Here is a 17,118-nt window from a genome sequence, read left to right as displayed (position 1 = left end):
TCTACGGAGTCAAAACTAGTGGAATCCTATAGGATCACTGACCTGTCGATCGGAACTTTGGGGAATGCTATCGACTTTGCATGGGATCGATCAAATATGCGACGTCTGATATTGATATGCAGGGGTGACATTCCTGCATGTCCGTTGGGCTGGGATTTGTCCATGCACTCTGGCCACGTAGACATATGGAGTACATAGAATACTAGTTAAACATACAATACCCTAGAACTAACTACCTCCGTATACCATTACGAGTATACTCTTGTCTTGCCCACCCCATTCCGGTACAAGACACTGCATAATTATCGTACAACAGATAACTCTGTGGGCCAGCAATGATCATTGTCAATGTCTCAACTAGGTAGCTGCTGTGATCTCGGATTGCAATGTTTTCTCCAAGTCAAGCCACCGTTGTCGCCGTAGTGGGTCCAACTGCTTCAGCTCCGAGAGCCAGTTCAGAGCCTGCCTGTGGTCTTCAGTAGCCATGTGGCCTGCCACTTTGGAGACCAACAACGTGCATTCAATCAAGGACTGATAGATATACTTGCAATCTTCAGCCCCATCGAGCATTTCCTCGATCTCGGCAATCTCCCCCCGCAAATACTGAAGTCGGTCTGACGTCTCCAGGTTCGGAGCCATGGTCCGAGCCGCCACCGCCGGATCAAAGACGCACATCAAGTTCTGATGATAAAACCATAAAGATTGGTCGTAGGGATCAATCAGGGCTTGGTGGATGAGAGCCAGCTCTGTAGTACATGGTAAAAAAGAAAATGTCAGTTTATCACGGGGTTCTCTGCGGAGGGGCAAAAAAGAGGGAGGAGGGAACACAAACCGTCGTCCAACATAGCCCGGCGCTCCTCATCACTGGCTGATTGTTCCTCCAATAGCCGGAGAATAAGCTTGGTACGGTAGTGCCACGCGGAGAAGTTCGATAGGTTGGCACCGATCATCTTCTTTGCGTACTCGAATTCTTGTTGGGTCATGTTTCTAGCCTCTTCTTCCGAGCCCAATTGCTTCAAGGTCTCCACGACGAGCCGTCGGTATCCCCAACCGTGGAAATTGCGACTATCGAGAGTCAACATCTTGCCCACTAAACCCAGTTCTTCCTGCCAAAACCGACGGGCAACGGATTGGGGCAAAAGTCGCCGAGCTTCATCCAATAACCAGAGACGATAATTCCAAATCCAATAACATTTGGGGAAGCTCTTTAACAGGGGAATGAGGAACATCAAATCATCCTTGATCAGTTGGACAATCGACTCGGCCGCACTCTCCGCGGATTCTCCCGCATCTCCCCCAGCTGTGGAAAATTGATGCCGAATGGCCTGTCGCCGGTAGTTCCAGACAGTGTAATATTCTGGATTGCGACTCAGCAAGTCGCAGATCTGTCTCAATGTCTCGGTCGAATACTCTTGCGCAGCCACCTAGCCCAGTCAATATTTCAATCCCAATTAAACTATCATGGATCACAAGAGGTGCCCCACCTTTCCAGATACAGAGTTCTCAAGAGACTTGTACTCTTCAATTTGCTTCAATTCTCGTTGGTGCTCTTCTGGAGTCTTCTCCACTGGTTTGAAGCGGCGAACACCATGCTGCGATAAGAAGTCAGCCAGGTTGAATGACCGATGAGGATATGTCTGTTCCACTCACACTTGCCATGATTATGTATTAATGTGAGTGTCAAGGTTGATTCTATGCGAATATAAAAGGTAACACCAAGAAAAAGTCCAGTCGGAGTTGCCTCGAAGGCGGCGGGGAAGCCACGACGGTGGATCACGTAAGCGAGATATCCCACTACTACAAACTACCCCTAAGAGTACAAACTACTTCCAACTTGCACTTCATCCAGTCAACACTCCTCAACAGAATCGCCTCCATTCAGGGTGGAGGTCTTTTGGGTTTACTAACGTTCCTTTTTTTTCATTGAAATATACTTATCGCGCGGCTGTTTTTCCCCGAAAAATGGTCAATTCGCGATGCCATTCCTTCGAGGATATTTCCTCCATTCGCAACCAACATGCCTCACTAACGTATTCATCTCAATCTGAAACTTCAGATGATGGAATGATAACTGGACTAACCGAATGCTTCGCAACGATCAACCTTTCGCTTCATGAACTGCACAATACCTCTCAAATATCATTGACCCTTCCTCTGGCGAATACCCGTCGCGATACCCCCCCATCCACTACTCAAGGAAAACAGAAGTACAACTCCCAGCTCTCCTGAACGAGGTCGAGCGAAGACCAGACTTTCTCCAAGTGGTGATTGGCCTCGTGGAATCTTTCGCAGTCCTTCGTCTCCGGATCGGTTCATCCCAAAACGAGACTATGTGGATCCTGCCTCCACGCCTTTCCGTGTGAACAAACACCCACATCTACTTTCCCCCCCGAGAGAGATTTCTGCGGAGACGGGTTCCTAGTCATGACCCTTTCCTTCCAACTGCTCGCCGACCTCCAAATTTCCCAGGGCAGAAATCAATTCCCACCCGCCTCCGCCAGCGGCCTCATCAGCGACCGGGTCTAGTCATGGGGTCAATGTTCCTGGGAGGCGATCGGACTGATTTCTTGAGACAAGTTAGCCATGGCTCTGTCTGGGGTGTTGGCGGTATCTCGGCCATTCCAGCCGATTCCTCAGCGGCGGTGTCAAATGGTTCAGGGCATGATGCGGGGAGAAGTACCACAGCACCGAACTACGTGGCCAGATTCCTTCCCAGAAGGAATACTGCTGATGATCATAACAAGCATGAGTCGCGAATTGCACTTGCGTTAGATATTGACCCGACAGGCAGACTCCTTGAGACATCTATTGCTTGTGCGGAAGATCACATTCGCCCAACATCGACAGCCCATGAGCGATATGCACCTTTTGTATGGAAGGACAATGCATGGACAAAGGCCGAGAAAGACAACTGTAAGTCCACACTGTTGAATTCTTGTCAATCCGTTCGTAAATCTCACATGGTACCTTTTTCTTTGCGGGCAAGGCTAGATCTTTCTATTGAGAACATATACTTGACATCTAAGCATATCTAACCGCAGGTTGCGATAGTTGCCACTCACAGATTCGTCTGTGGCACCAACTAATTCTCGGGGATGATAACCAGGGCCACCCACTCGAGTCCGACGAGAGGTCGTTCCCCCCAAACCTTTCCGCATCTTGGACGCGCCTTTTCTCCGTGACGACTTTTATTGCTCGACCCTGGCATACTCGATCACCTCGGGAATTCTTGCTGTTGGCCTCGCACAATTTGTTTACCTATGGTCAGAAGGAATTTCGGTGAACCATCCCCCATTCAGTGATGTTCATCCGTCAAACTATGTGACATCTCTGTCGTTCTCATCTGAAATTGGGGGTCGAAGCATCCTAGCGGTCGGTCGTCAATCCGGTCAACTGACACTCTGGAGCGTTTTTGACAGTACAGTCCGCTTCGAGCTCAGTCATCCTAACAGCATCTCGTGCGTGACATTCAAACCTAGGACCACACGCCGAAACTCTGAACGATTTCCTGGCTTGGAAGTCGACACGGAAGAGCTTGTTGTTGGCGACGAGATGGGAAGTGTGTGGTATTACTCAGTCGAATGGCCAGTCATTCAAAACAAGTGGAGCTGGACTGGTTCCATGACACTACTCGCCAAGATTTCTGCTCATACCCAGCAAGTGTGCGGTCTGGCATGGTCCCCTGATGAGCGATATCTAGCCACCGGCGGCAATGATAACGTCTGCCTGCTCTTCGATCTGCAGGACCTTATTCCTGCACCAATTCTCAACCGCTCGGCATATAGTCCTGCCCCATCAAGCCTAGGCTCTCAGGATGCAATGACCTTCCACGCCTTCCCAGGCCTCAACATCAGTAATAACCCAGGCATCAATCGGGGGAGACTGCGATTATTTAACAGGGAACACATTTTCAATCAGCTCTTACCTTCGTGGGCACATCCGCCAACGATCAAATTCTCTGCGGCATCTCCTGTTCTGAGCAATCTGGGAACTCTCATCTCAGGACTCGGAAAAACAGTGGTAATTCCGCCAAACCGTCAGAAATATCGGTTACAACACGGCGCGGCAGTGAAAGCAATCGCCTTCGCGCCCTGGCAACCAACACTGCTCGCGACGGGAGGAGGATCCAACGACCGGGCAATCCACTTTTTCCACTCCAGAACTGGAGTCTGCCTTGCAACAATCAACGTATTAGCCCAAGTGACGAGTCTCATCTGGAGCCAAACCCGGCGCGAAATCGCCGCAACCTTCGGATACGCCCAACCAGAACATCCTTTCCGCATCGCGGTGTTTGCCTGGCCGAGCTGTGCACAGGTTGCAGTTATTCCTTGGGGGCCGTATGGAAGCAGCTGGGACGGACACGAACGCGATATCCCAAGTTACGACTGCGGGCGAGCTTTGTGGGCTGTTGGATATCCTGGTCGCAAATCCCGCCTTTCGACTCCTGCGAAGGAAGATGATAGCAGCATTAATGACGAAACCTCTTCTTCACATGCCCCTTCTCCTGGATATTCTACGTCGAACCGCCCGCAGCCCGCCTCGACAAGTGGAAGTCAAGCAGATCGCTCGGCCAGGAGAGACCGGACGACCGTTCAGCCAAAGGAAAAGGAAGGCGGGATTTGGTGTACACGTACGATTGAGGAGGGATGTATCATCGTCGCGTCGAGTGATCAGACTGTCAAGTTCCATGAGATTTGGACCGGGCGTCGGACGAGCATTGGGTCGGCTAGTGGGTTGTTTGGGGGTAGTGATATCCTAGAGACTATGGAGGGTATTGAGAAATCCGGCAGTGAGGTTATTCGCTAGATTAGCTGCCCTCTTTCTTTTCCTTTCTTGGACTTTGGGTTGGACTATCTTTATTTTTTTGAGGTGGTTTTTTTTGAAATGCTTGTATAGGATGCTGGTTATCTTTAAGTTTGGTGTTGCAGAATGACAATGGGTATCCTTTGTGCCCGTCGGACTTTTGAGTTAGGGTACCTATTTAGTAGTCTGTAGCAGATCCGAACCTTTTTACCTAGGTCGTCCAGTGTGTGCCAGGCTCCTTGCACTTTTCACTCGATGTATACTACTAGTAGTATCGCCTGGTAATTTCTAAATGTAAAGTTCGAGATTGCAGATATGATAAAATTGGAAGCTTCCAACCTTGGAGGTTAAATATACTATTAGTACCAACCTTGGATCTTGAATATACCTAGGTCGACCTGCGATGGGATTAGTACCAAGCTCTGGAATCTTAACTAACAACTGTAAAATCTGTGGTGGGCTTTTAGAAGCCATTCTAGGTCAATTTTTTTGGCCCTAGAAAACCTCCAAACTTCCAATGGTGTTGTTTGCCACCTGGGCATTTGCTATTAGAAAGGCGCAGTCACGTTTACCTATTCAGTATCTCTATATAGTCTCACCTGCCTGGCTAGTATTCAACCAATCTATTTGTCATTATATCACATATAAATTTATATTTTTTATTCCCAAGTAGAGAAGTTATTCTCAACAAATCGCTCGAAGGGGGTCGGCTTAGAGTCAAGGAGATTCAAACTCGGCTCAAGGGGCTCTCCCAGATAATAGCCAGGGTCCTCTAGACACAAATGGGTCTCAACAAGCTCCTGACCAACACCAGGTGGCAATGGGGCCATATACTGCTCATTGGATATCTGAATGAAGGCTGTCTTCTTTCCTGAAACCCGAGAGATTATTTCCACAATCTCTTCGGGTGTGTAGTAAGTAGTAGCTGCAAGGATCTGCTTGTTCTTCAATTCACCAGCATGCTTTAGAATTGCTTTCACGAATAGGCCTGCACCTCATGGTCAATTTTTTGTCTAAAAGCACGGAAGACTGGGTCATCTAACCTGTATCCTGGGCGGCATCAAAGAGAGGAAACTTGGCGTGTTTTCCGACAGGAAAGGAAACTTGATAAGAACCGTCCTCGGCCCGTTTGAGCTCCTTTTTGAAATTACTCATATAGTACCCAGCAAGTATAAAGCTGCAACCGATTCCCGAGTCACGAATGTACCCTTCCACTCGAACCTTGCTATCAAAGTGAGGAAGATGAGTGAGAAGCCCTTTACTTCCCTTCTGGACATCGGACAACGAAGAAAATATCAGGTGAGAAACACCAAGGGCCTTGCAAATATCGGCAACGTTCTTGCCCTGGGCATATTCGACATTCGGATCCAGGATTTCCCAGTAATTTGTGACCAGGAAAACAGTGTCGGAGCCCTTGATGGCTGCAGTCAAAGAATCGATTGAGTTCAGATCAGCCTATATACCGCGAAAATGCAGCTGTTAATATTCTTTTCTTCTTAAAAGACCACTTTTGGCAGATGGGAAGGGATTTTCACAGTAACAAGTTCAACACCCCGATTTGCCAGATCTTGGGCTGACTTTTTCGTGGCGTCGCGGGTAACGCCACGGATTTTGAACTCATTCGAAAGCTGAGGATCGGTGAGAATCGAATTTATCACGGAGCCGCCCTGGTTTCCGGTGGCGCCAAAGATGGTGATAAGCTTAGACATGATGAGGGGTAGCCAAGCAAACGGTGGAAGACCAAAGTTGAGAACGGGTCTTCTGCAAATGAAGAATATAATAGTTCAAGGGGTTTTATCCATCTTTTAAAGGCTTTTAGCATCTGGCGACTCTCTCGCGGGGTAGTTGGGCTAAATTAGCAAGCTCGTCCTGTCCATGCATTAGTGCGGGGATTTGAAACAACGACGAACACTCGCGTACTAACTAGTAGATTTTAGACTCCTTGGCCCGATTCAAGATGGGTCCGACTCGCTTATGAACATTATGCCGTCCGAACCGGAGTGTGTTTCTCTGGGCAGGCTGCGCGATCTGACTATCAGACTCCCCGAGAGGTGTTAGTACTTCAAGGGCCTTTGGCTGGCCGCCGGTAAGGACAGCCCGAAGGATTACATATGGCTTAAGGGGGAACCAGTAAGATCCGAGTCTTCGCCGTGCTCAAGTGGGGCTACCAGTCACCACAATTTCTCAGGGAGTATACAACTTCAAAGTTGACAATCGAATCTTTTCGAAACCTTGGAATACACCTCATTTTAATCACAAAATTCGTATTAGCCAACCTTGGAAGCGACTAGTGTTGGACTACTGAGTATGATAGATTTGCAGTTCAACTTGGAATCGGACCTGCCATCCATGGATAGGGAAGCTGCCAGTTATCCTTCAAGAAACAAATAAATTTGGAGTTTATTACTAGCTAGTAGTACTATATACCAGTGTACGGCTAAGTAACCATACAGGTTTCTGCAGCTTCAATCCCAGAACTGGGTGCATGCTATGGTCAGCAAGTACTAGTAGTTACTAGTTTTATATTAATACTCGTAGCGACTAGTACTAGTAGTATGCAACATTATATTGCTTAGAGTAAGCTTACACTTGGCACATATCACTGTAGTGAGGAGTAGGTAGTACTGGCACTATTTAAATGGTAGATGTGAACCTTGGAAATACTCTTACCTGATGACAGCCAACTGTTCAGGCCCCTGACACCGAAAAAAAAGAAGATTCAATCCAGCGACCCCTTCATTCCGCATCAAGTTCGAAGTCTCTAAGCAACCCAACGATCAACCTTGGAACAATCTGAATAAAAAAAAAAGTAAATCCTTCTTGCTAAATACACAGCCAAATACTAGTAGCCCCGGCTCACTAAATCAGGAGAAACGATTTCCCAAGCAACCAAATCAAGAAAGATTACCCACCGTCGATCCCCCCCCCACACCTCTTCAAGATTCTTCTTGGCATCATTCATCCTCATTATCCTCATATCTTCAACTTCCTACAACCGAACCACCAGCTCTCAATCGCATAAGAACAATCTCAATTTCAATCCCAAATTAACCATATATCGTCAAAATGCGCATCTCAACCCTCGCCCCCTTCCTGGCATCCATCGCCCTCACAACAGCAAATACTCTAAACATCACCGTCTTATCCGCCCACAACAATCGCTCAACCCTCGAATGCTGGGCCCTAGAACCAGGCTTCACAACCTCCACAACAGCCGGGCAATCCGGAACCGAAGTACTCAATCTAGGCACTGTCGGCGGTCTCAATGCCGGTAATGCCTCGTACTCGGTTCTCCCAGCCAAATTTGATGGAGGGAGACATAATGCGCCCGCGCTACAGTAAGTTCCATGCTTTATTATTGTTTATTCTGGAACCCAATCCGCCCAAAAAGGTCGTATAGATAAGAAAAGGAAAATAGTACCGTAGCTAACCGCATCTCCTTCTTCTTTAGGTGGGTCGTCTTCCTCTCAGGACTAGCCCATATTACTCTGCCCAACTCAACGGCAGAGGCATACATCCCCGGAGGCAAAAACGGGGCTATTCTCGCCCTCGATACGGCGGATGTTAGCTCCCTGGGTCATATCACTAAATATCCTTCCGAGGAAAGTACTGTTGCGTTGATAATTCCGCTTGGACAGGGGGGTATTCCCGGTCATGCCGTTTTGCATAATGGGGCTTGTAAGGGGGTGGAATTGCAGGTTTGAAAGATATTCCAAGGTTGTTGAATGGAGGGATTTAGATTGGATTTTGATGATGGGTGTATGTATGTATGTATACCTAGTAGCTATTTACTAGCTAGTAACTACTAACGAATGCTTAAAGCCTTGGAAGAAGAGGTCTGCGATGGATCTATGAAGACAAACTAGTACACTCCTAAGTGCGCATCTGAGGGAAAAGAAAGTTCAAGCTTGTAAATTCATTCAATTGAGTCGATTCAGTGTGTGGCTATAAACACAGTTTCCACAGACCAGACAAGACGCAGGTCATGCATGCCAATATATAATTCTTTTGAGGAAAAAAAGGAAAAAGAGGTAAAGTAAACATGTCAAACATTCAAACAAAAGCCAACAGAGAAAAAAAAAACGTCTTTCCCCGAATTCGTACATAGAAATTCCATCCCTCTTCACCTTCTTCTTGATTCTGGTTCGTCCTTCTTTCCAGATATCAAGCGCTTCATTTCTTACCACCCTTCTTCTTTCCACCCATCTTGGCCTTCTTCGTTGGTGGCGGCACAACCTCGACAGCATCATCGGATGCCTCATCTTCAGTATCAGCGACGAAATCCACCATCGAGCCCTCGCTGTCCTCGTCGTCATCCTCGTTCTCTTCGAGAGACTCCTCAGCATCGGAAGAACCAGCCGACTCTTCCGCCTCGATGTCAAGGATATCATCACCCTCATCCTCATCATCGTCTTCGCTTCCATCATCCTCATCGTCCTCCGACTCATCAATACCATTCATCATAGACTCGTCCTCGTCAAAGGCCTGGTCACGGATAGACTTCGTCCGAGGCTTAGCCTCAGTCTCGCTATCCTCCTCATCATCGTGACCCTCGACGTAAATAACATTGTCCTCATCTTCGCTATCCATACCCTCATCTCCACCGCGGATCGACTGTCGCAGACCAAGCTGCGCATCCAGCATATCCAGCTTACCCTTCAGCAAGAGCAACGAGGGCAGACTAGACGACCGCTGATCCATGACCTTGTACAGCGTAGCCATGCGCTTCAACAGCTCAGGCTGACCAGCCAACGCACCACCGTGCGCGACGCAGGTCCACTGCACCCAGACAAGAAGGTGTCCATACCGACCAGGGCGGGAAGAGAGACGCTCAGCGAGACGCTGGAGCAGGGTCGCCGCGAGCGAGGACTCGAGACGCTGAATAGTTGTGCGGATGATGGAGGTGTCGCCGGTGTGGAAGCAAGACTCCAGCATAGCGTTATCATTGGTCTTCAGGGATTGAGTCAGGACAGTCGCCAATGAGACACCGGTGGGGATCTGCTGCACTGCCGCTGTAGGTTTGCCGGGGATCAGGGCGCCGGGCAGGACGTCGTCATCGAGTTCGGCCTCGACATCAACTTCTTGGCCTGCGTTTGCGCGCATGAGTTCGCCGAACGAGGGCTCGGCACCTTCCTCTTCCTCTTCCTCCTCGTCATCTGACGCAGCGTTGTTCATCTCGACGTCGGATTCGGCGGCGGCGGTGTTGCTGGTGGTCTTGTTCTTCTTCTCGGTAGGCTTGACGACGTCTTCGTTGTCGGAGTCTTCGCTTCCAGAAATGGAGATCGGGTCGTCGCGGGATTCGCCCATCTCGATATCGTCGTCCAGGATGTTACCCTGCTCCACGGCCATGTGCTTCTCATCAACACGGCTCTCGCCGGAGCTCTTGGCGCCATTTGAGGAAACTGAGGTCACGGCCTGGCTTGACTTGCTCTTCACGACGGCCTTGGCGCCTGTGAATGCGAGTTCGTCGGTGCTCTCGTCGATAACCTTCACGCGCTCGAAAACGGGGATGACGCCGCCCTCGGTGTAGGCGACGATGATCTCATTGCCGTTGAACAGAGTTGATACTACCGGCACGCAGGCATCTGAGGAGTCGGAGCGGGTGATCTTAAGAGTGGCATTGGCCTTTTGGGTCATTTGTTTCCGGTTAGCCTTGGCGCTGCTGCCGGACTGCGCGTTCTGTGGCTGGGAGAAGGGTTTCGTGAAAATTTCAATGGTGCCATCTTCGGTGACGGCGGCCAGAATTTGCTTCTCGAGAGCGGCGGAGCTGGCGTTCAGAGAGACCGAGGAAACGTCCTGGTCGGCCACGAGGTTGCGCACGAGCTTCTGGGTTGCGGCGTCGAAGACGTTGATGAATCGATCGCCGTCGGAGGCGATGAATGCGCCCGTGCCAGCGGACTCTTGGGAGGAAGAAATGACGGTGTGGATCTGGTTGCGCATTGCGGGGAACTTGGCCGGCTCGTCGGAGTTTTCCACATCTATTAAGAAGGGGGTCTGGGAAGCACAGATAACGGGCTGGTTAGAAGGGACGGGGCGGGAGAGAGCAGTGAAGATGGAAGAGGTGGGCAGGTGAATCGTCCTAGTGGGAGAATCCGTCAGTAAAATAGAAGAATAAAACGCATTGTCAAGAAATCACGACTCGATCCCTCGGGGTAGATCATACTTAATGCTTTGACCTGAGCGCAAATCCCATTGGACAAGCTTGTTATCACCTCCGATACTCCAAGCCTCCTGGGCGGGCTTTCCAGCAGTGAACTTGAAATCCTTGATACCCTTGTCATGTGCGCCGGTCAGGGTGCCGACAATCTTGTCCTCGGACGGGGAGAACATGCGGATATCCGAGGTGCTGGTACCGAACGCAACGACAATATCGCCCTGCTCTAGACCGTCGACGGCACCGTTGACATCGGATCCACGCTTGCGCTTCTTCTTGGACTGATCGCGACTCTTTCCCTGGCCTCCATAATACCCCCAGTCCAGCGAAGTGATTGTCTCCTTGGGGCTGAGCGCATGCTCGCACTGTAGTCGACCGGTGTTGGTATCGTGGATGCGAAGGTGCTGCGCATCGAGACCTTGGATGACGGATGCGAAAAGTGCCAATTGATACTCCGATGGGGAGAATGCAGCTCGCAGGATAGACGACTTGCTACCAATTGACGAGAGGCCTGCGGCGGGCGATGCGGCCGACGAGACCTTGCTCGCGGGGCGAGATGTCTTCTTGCCCATTTTTTTGGTGGTTGGCGGTAGCTTTTTTTTTTCCCGGTTCCTTCACGACTTTTTGTCGGGTGGCGAGGGAGATATGGAGAGGCGAGGTGACTGGTGGTTGACGGTCCCCGAATTAACAAGGAAATCCCGAATAAAATCACAAAGCCCGGGGGACGACAGGCTGGAGGTTCTGGGACTCTGGAGGTCTGATGCGGAAAGGAAAAAAATGTTTGAGTAGGCTCCGGTTGGAGCTAGTCTTGATGTGGTTAGCGTAGAGGTATGCTCTTATCTAATCGGAGTCAGCCACTTTCAGCCACAGTTAGATACCGCCACAGGTGTGGCACCAGCATCAGTTCGGTCCAAGTTTAGTTGACTCGAGAAATACACCTGGGCATGTTTTGGAATAATCCAACATAGGAATTCTTCAAGTTACTAGTATCTACAGTTCTAACCCTTCCTTTTATATCTTCCAGTCTCTAGTGTCCAAGTGTTTTGGGATCCCGAGTCAGTTTAGTGGCGGGGTGTATGATAATGCACACCTGGGCAGACGATATATATACCTAGGTATTTTTTGAAAACCGCCTGCCTGGGCGCGGGCGTTGTTGGAGACCCGGGGTGGACTTTGCAATACTAGTAATTAGAACTACTAAAACGTGGGCTTTCAAATTATATGCCTACAGGCAGCTTGAATGATTCTAAAGGCGAGCGTATTATATTGAGTCTTTTGACTGTGCCTAGACCGTGACCTGATCTATCTGTGAGGGCCCGAAATGGGGAACGCTGATTGGAGAATCGCCCTAAGGTGCAGGAGGAACGCCGAAAAACACAGCTCCAAGCCCTACTGGTATTCGTAGTCGTAAATTTGAAGATTGAACTTGAACTTGGAGGGTTACAGATTTGGTGTAGGTCAGTAGTAATTCTGCAACCTTAACTTCTCGGTGCTTCATTACTTCCACCCACCGGCTCTTCTAGAGTTAATTGTGGTTTTTTTTGTTTACTATCTTGCAGACCATCGTACCATTCCGAAATAATATATGAGTAAGCAAACTTGCACATGAATACTTGAAAAGCATATTAGAGTGACCAAGAGTGCTAACCACTCATACCTTGTTCGGGCCGGCAGAAAAGATCAGCCGCCGAGGCGAGTCGAACGGCGGACCTCGACCATAGGCAAGCCCCGGGTCAGCAGGTAACTAGTAGTTACCCCCTGCAAAGAATGTCGATGGTACCTTTTCGCCATCCCAAATCATCAGCAGAATTCCCCAACAGGCTTGGCGTCTCTCGAGCCTCGGGATGACAGGCGCTAGCATGGGGTCTGCATCTATACCTCGCTTGTTGGAAATTGTAGTACTGTATATAAAGTGTAGCTTGATATCATGATTATGATTATGATCAGTGCTCTAGCTAGATATTCACACCATAGTTGACTCTGTAATGTGGAGTTTGTACTTTGTACTCCATCCTCGATCAATTTATAGTACCGTATACTAGTACAACCGATCGCCGGATGGGGAGATCACGTGTGGTGACGTCGGGACTCGACGGATCAGACGCTCGAGCCAAGGGCTGACCAGGGCAGACCTGGACCAGGGCCAGATGGAGAGGAAAGAGGAAAGAGGAAAGAGGAGAGAGGAAAGCTAGAGTTAGGAGTCGAATGGCCATTTACATCCCCTGCAGATTCGGTGACTCATTGATTGCGACAAAGACCACAAAACACAGTGGTGATTTAAGATGCTTCTAGAATGTAAATTGTCATAAATTAGAATTTGTTAGCAAGAAGAAAAAGAATTAGAAAAAGAAAAAAGCAAAAGCAAAACAAAGCAAAACAGTATGTATACTCTCATACCGCCAGCCCAATCCAAGCTGAATGCAAATTTTTTTTCCCCTGCAATACGGTACGGTACTCAGGGCGGGCCAATCAGGGGGGGAGCCAACCAACCACCAACCAATCAACAACGAGCGGACCCAGCAGAATCCGGGCGAACGAGCCTGGTGGAACTCGGTGCGTTTGTACTTAAGGATTCTTATCCCCTCCGAGCCTTTTTCTTGGAGCTCCCTCCTATTTTTACCTATTTTCCTTTCCTTGCCCCCTTGACCGCCCACGTATCCAAGGTTACCCTCTGGTTCCCCCTAAAACATAACACAGATCCTCCGACGCGTCGCGTGCCCCCTTTTATTTTTTATTTTATTTTTTAACTGGTCACTTCCCCCACCTTCCCCCTTTCCCCAATTATTATTTGATAATTCCGCTTTCCCTGCTTTTCTCCGAGTCTGGGCCACCCTTTCCCACTTCAGTCTCAAGCCTCAGCCTCAGGCAGCTCGCCTCTTATCCCTTATCGACCCTGATCCCGTGACTTATCTGTTACTTCAAACCACGTGATCACTCGACCGCCTTTCTTGGCAGTATTAATTTCTTTGCCCCCGTCGCATTCTCCACTCTTTCTATCTTTTGGACCTTGCGCCCAATTCCCCTACAAGCTCCATCTTTTTTCGCCAACCTACCCCCCTCTACCCCCTCTACCATTCCTCCACCTCATATTATCATCGCGTGTTTTTGATTCCTCCCGCGCGACTCTCCCAAATTAGCTCGTGATTGCGCGCGGAGAGCAGAGTGTATCCAGTTTCCAGCTCGCGCAACCCGATATCTCTCACCTGTCCGTGACTTCTTTTTAAAGCCTGTACTTTGCTCCTCTCGTTGCTCCATATGGCCACTCCGCCCCCAGAGGCTGCTCCTGTCGTCAAGGAGGAAAAGCCTCAGCTGCCTCCTTCGCCGACTGGAGCTTCTGCCCCCGATGTCGCATTCACTAGGTAAGCTATCTACCCGTCTTTGCCCATCAATCTTGGCCCCGCGCGACTTGCGCTGACTTTCTCTCCAGTGGTCAGAATGCAGCGATTGGCCTGAAGACAGATTCTCCCGCTCCAACTCCCACTCCCGCAACGGAGAATGTCCCTACCACAAATGGTCACTCTCCTAGCGTGCCTCCGACTACAAACGGAACCAGTGCAGCCGCATCACCTCCAAAGTCTCCCGCACCGGTGCCTAATTCCCCCTCTACTTCGGCACCTCCAGCTGCACCAGCTACAAGTGAACCAGCAGTGAGCGCAAGTGTGACCGCGAGCGTGATCTCGACCGCAACACCTGAGATCAAGAAGTCCGAGGAGACCCCTGCTCCTGTTGAATCGCAACCCCCTGCGACCTCAGTAACTGCGAGTACTCCCGCTGACAACACACCTCAATCTGGATCCCAACCCCCCCACCAACAACTCTACCAATAGTCCCGCTGCGTCAGCAGGTGTTACGGACATGAAACCCGTCGAAAGTGAGGACAAAATGGCTATCGACAGCCCCACAACTCAGGCAGCTCCCTCAACTCAACTTCCTCATCACCCAACCACCACCGAAATCACCACCCCCATTCTTCCGTCAATTCAAACTGATCACGAAATGAAGGATGCGCCAGTTGCCCCCATGTCTCCTTCTAAGCTTTCTCGTGAGCGCGAGGCAGACCCCGCGGAGGAACCAGCGGCAAAGCGTACCAGAGTTGAAGGCCAAGATGCTGCCTCCAGGGAATACAGGATGGCTGTGCCCCCCCACTCCTGCTACTGCGATCCCCGCACCAGTGTCCTCGAACAGTGGAGGCAGGATCAGCAAGGTTCAACAAAAATTCATCCAAAAGTCTCTGACGACCCTGAAACGCATGCATGATTCGCGTTTTTACCGTGAAGCAGTCGACTGGGTGAAGTTGAACATCCCCAATTATCCTCACGTCATCACTCAGCCAATGGATCTGAGCAGCATGGAGAAGAAGCTCAAGAATAACATGTACTCATCTCCCCAGGAGGTCTTCCGTGATTTCGATCTGATGGTCAACAATTCTTTGGTTTTTAACGGCCCCGACCATCTGGTGTATCAGGAAGGTGAAAAGTTAAAGCACACCTTCCATAAGCAGATGACCAACCTGCCCAAGGCCGACGAGGTTGAGGAGAGGAAAACAAAGAAGTCGACTGAGAAGACCTCTGCCGCTCGACGGGAACCTCGCACCTCGCTCGGAAGCACCACCGCCAAAGCTGCCTCTCCACAGAGTACCACCTTCGCATTGGGACCGGAGGGACTCCCCGTCATTCGCCGGGATTCCACGAACCCGGATGGCCGCCCCAAGCGTTCGATCCATCCTCCCAAGCGAGACCTTCCCTACGCTACCAAGCCCAAGAAGAAGAAGTACCAGTGGGAGTTGCGATTTTGCCAAGAGGCCCTGGAAGAGCTTTGGAAACCCAAGTATTCGCTGAATGCAATCCCCTTCTACGCCCCCGTCGACCCCGTCGCACTCAATATCCCGACTTACCATAGCATTATCAAGAAACCGATGGACATGACCAGCATCAAGAGCAAGCTGACTACCGGCCAATACGAAAACTCGAAAGAGTTTGAGGCTGATGTCCGTCTCATGTTCAAGAACTGCTATCGATTTAATCTTCCTGGAGATCCCACCTACCAATGCGGTAAGGCTCTCGAAGCCGTCTTCGACCTCAAGTGGGCGCAGAAGCAGGAATATCTTGACCGCCACGAGCCGCACCCCGAGCACAACTCCGATTCTTCCGACGATGATAGTGATGAGGAGGCCGAAAGTGACGAGGATGATGAGCAGCTCAGTGAACTCCAGAGGAAGATCGCTGAGATGTCCCGTCAAGTGGAAATGATTACGCAAAAGAAAAAGAAGACACCCCCTACTAGCAAGAAGTCTGGAACCAAGACCAAGGCTGTCAAGAAGGAGTCAAAGAAGACTACCACTAAGAAGGAAAAGAAATCCAGCAAGCCCGCCAAGCCGGAGAAGACGCGCTTCGTATCCTACAACGAGAAGCAGATCATCTCCAACGGAATTAGTGCTCTTCCTGACAAGAAGATGCAGCAGGCTCTCCAAATCATCCAGAGCAATGTTCCTTCTTTGAAGGTAGGCATTCCATTTTTGCCCCTCCCCATACTAGTTTGTGGACTTTAGCTAACATGGGTTCTCCCTTTTCACAGAACACTGCAGAGGCCGAGATTGAACTGGATATCGATGAACTCCCCAACGACGTCCTCCTTCTCCTGCTCAAGTTTGTCAAGAAGAATGCCCCGAATGTCGTGGATGACGAAGAGGAAATCCCCGGAAACCCCCACGTTTCCGCCGCGAAGCCCAAGAAGAATAAGCCCATGAGCAAGTTCGAGCAGGAAGCTCAGATCAACATGCTGCAGAGCAACCTTTCTCGTTTCGAGGGAGGTGGCGGTGGTTCACCCGAACCTATGCCCTCGGTCGAGGCCATGGACTCTAGCGAGGATGAGTCGGATGATGACTCGGAGGAGAGTGAAGAGGAGTAAATTCTCTCTTTTGAGTTTCCATCCACCTCCTCTGCCTGGCTATTGCTGTTATTTGCGTTTTGAGCGTTTTGATTTCCCTTTCTACTGGCGAATCTTTCAATTCAACTTCCACCCTTTTTCCCCTGGCCTACGACAATCTCCTTTCCAAGATCCGGATCGCTGGAGCTGCCTGCACCTTTCTGCTTCTCTGCCGTCTTTTTCTCTCTCCAATGCGAAGTCTATGGGGCCAGACCCCCCCAACCCGCCCCTTGTAC

General features: G+C 50.0%; 6 protein-coding genes across 6 annotated transcripts; 3 read left to right on the top strand and 3 right to left on the bottom strand.

Annotated features, from left to right (window-relative positions):
• Positions 1-357: 357 nt before the first annotated feature.
• Positions 358-1,659, bottom strand: N7533_012615 (Rab geranylgeranyltransferase BET4; the record flags this gene model as incomplete). Its single annotated transcript, XM_057109265.1, has 4 exons — positions 358-746; positions 833-1,424; positions 1,485-1,592; positions 1,651-1,659. The coding sequence occupies 4 exons, from the start codon at positions 1,657-1,659 to the stop codon at positions 358-360; spliced, it is 1,098 nt and encodes a 365-aa protein (XP_056954366.1).
• A 303-nt stretch (positions 1,660-1,962) lies between these two features.
• On the top strand, positions 1,963-4,806 carry N7533_012614 (WD40 repeat domain-containing protein; the record flags this gene model as incomplete). Its single annotated transcript, XM_057109264.1, is given in 4 exon segments — positions 1,963-2,207; positions 2,221-2,357; positions 2,395-2,913; positions 3,107-4,806. 4 exon segments carry the CDS (start codon positions 1,963-1,965, stop codon positions 4,804-4,806), a joined length of 2,601 nt encoding a protein of 866 aa, XP_056954365.1.
• Positions 4,807-5,462: 656 nt separating this feature from the next.
• Positions 5,463-6,512, bottom strand: N7533_012613 (NmrA/HSCARG family protein; the record flags this gene model as incomplete). The annotated part of the gene is made up of 3 exons (XM_057109263.1): positions 5,463-5,791; positions 5,847-6,258; positions 6,309-6,512. 3 exons carry the CDS (start codon positions 6,510-6,512, stop codon positions 5,463-5,465), a joined length of 945 nt encoding a protein of 314 aa, XP_056954364.1.
• A 1,357-nt stretch (positions 6,513-7,869) lies between these two features.
• On the top strand, positions 7,870-8,507 carry N7533_012612 (uncharacterized protein; the record flags this gene model as incomplete). Its single annotated transcript, XM_057109262.1, has 2 exons — positions 7,870-8,141; positions 8,255-8,507. The coding sequence occupies 2 exons, from the start codon at positions 7,870-7,872 to the stop codon at positions 8,505-8,507; spliced, it is 525 nt and encodes a 174-aa protein (XP_056954363.1).
• A 469-nt stretch (positions 8,508-8,976) lies between these two features.
• N7533_012611 (WD40 repeat domain-containing protein) lies at positions 8,977-11,529 on the bottom strand (the record flags this gene model as incomplete). The annotated part of the gene is made up of 2 exons (XM_057109261.1): positions 8,977-10,882; positions 10,967-11,529. The coding sequence occupies 2 exons, from the start codon at positions 11,527-11,529 to the stop codon at positions 8,977-8,979; spliced, it is 2,469 nt and encodes an 822-aa protein (XP_056954362.1).
• A 2,683-nt stretch (positions 11,530-14,212) lies between these two features.
• Positions 14,213-16,864, top strand: N7533_012610 (putative transcription regulator BDF1; the record flags this gene model as incomplete). Its single annotated transcript, XM_057109260.1, has 5 exons — positions 14,213-14,316; positions 14,385-14,593; positions 14,721-15,130; positions 15,186-16,457; positions 16,532-16,864. 5 exons carry the CDS (start codon positions 14,213-14,215, stop codon positions 16,862-16,864), a joined length of 2,328 nt encoding a protein of 775 aa, XP_056954361.1.
• Between the last annotated feature and the right edge of the window lie 254 nt (positions 16,865-17,118).

Source organism: Penicillium manginii (assembly GCF_028828005.1).
Source record: "Penicillium manginii strain IBT 31320 chromosome Unknown utg000009l:1.0-3297300.0:1.0-3298630.0, whole genome shotgun sequence".
NCBI classification, from domain to species: Eukaryota; Fungi; Ascomycota; class Eurotiomycetes; order Eurotiales; family Aspergillaceae; genus Penicillium; species Penicillium manginii.
This window is presented reverse-complemented; position numbering and strand designations above follow the sequence as displayed.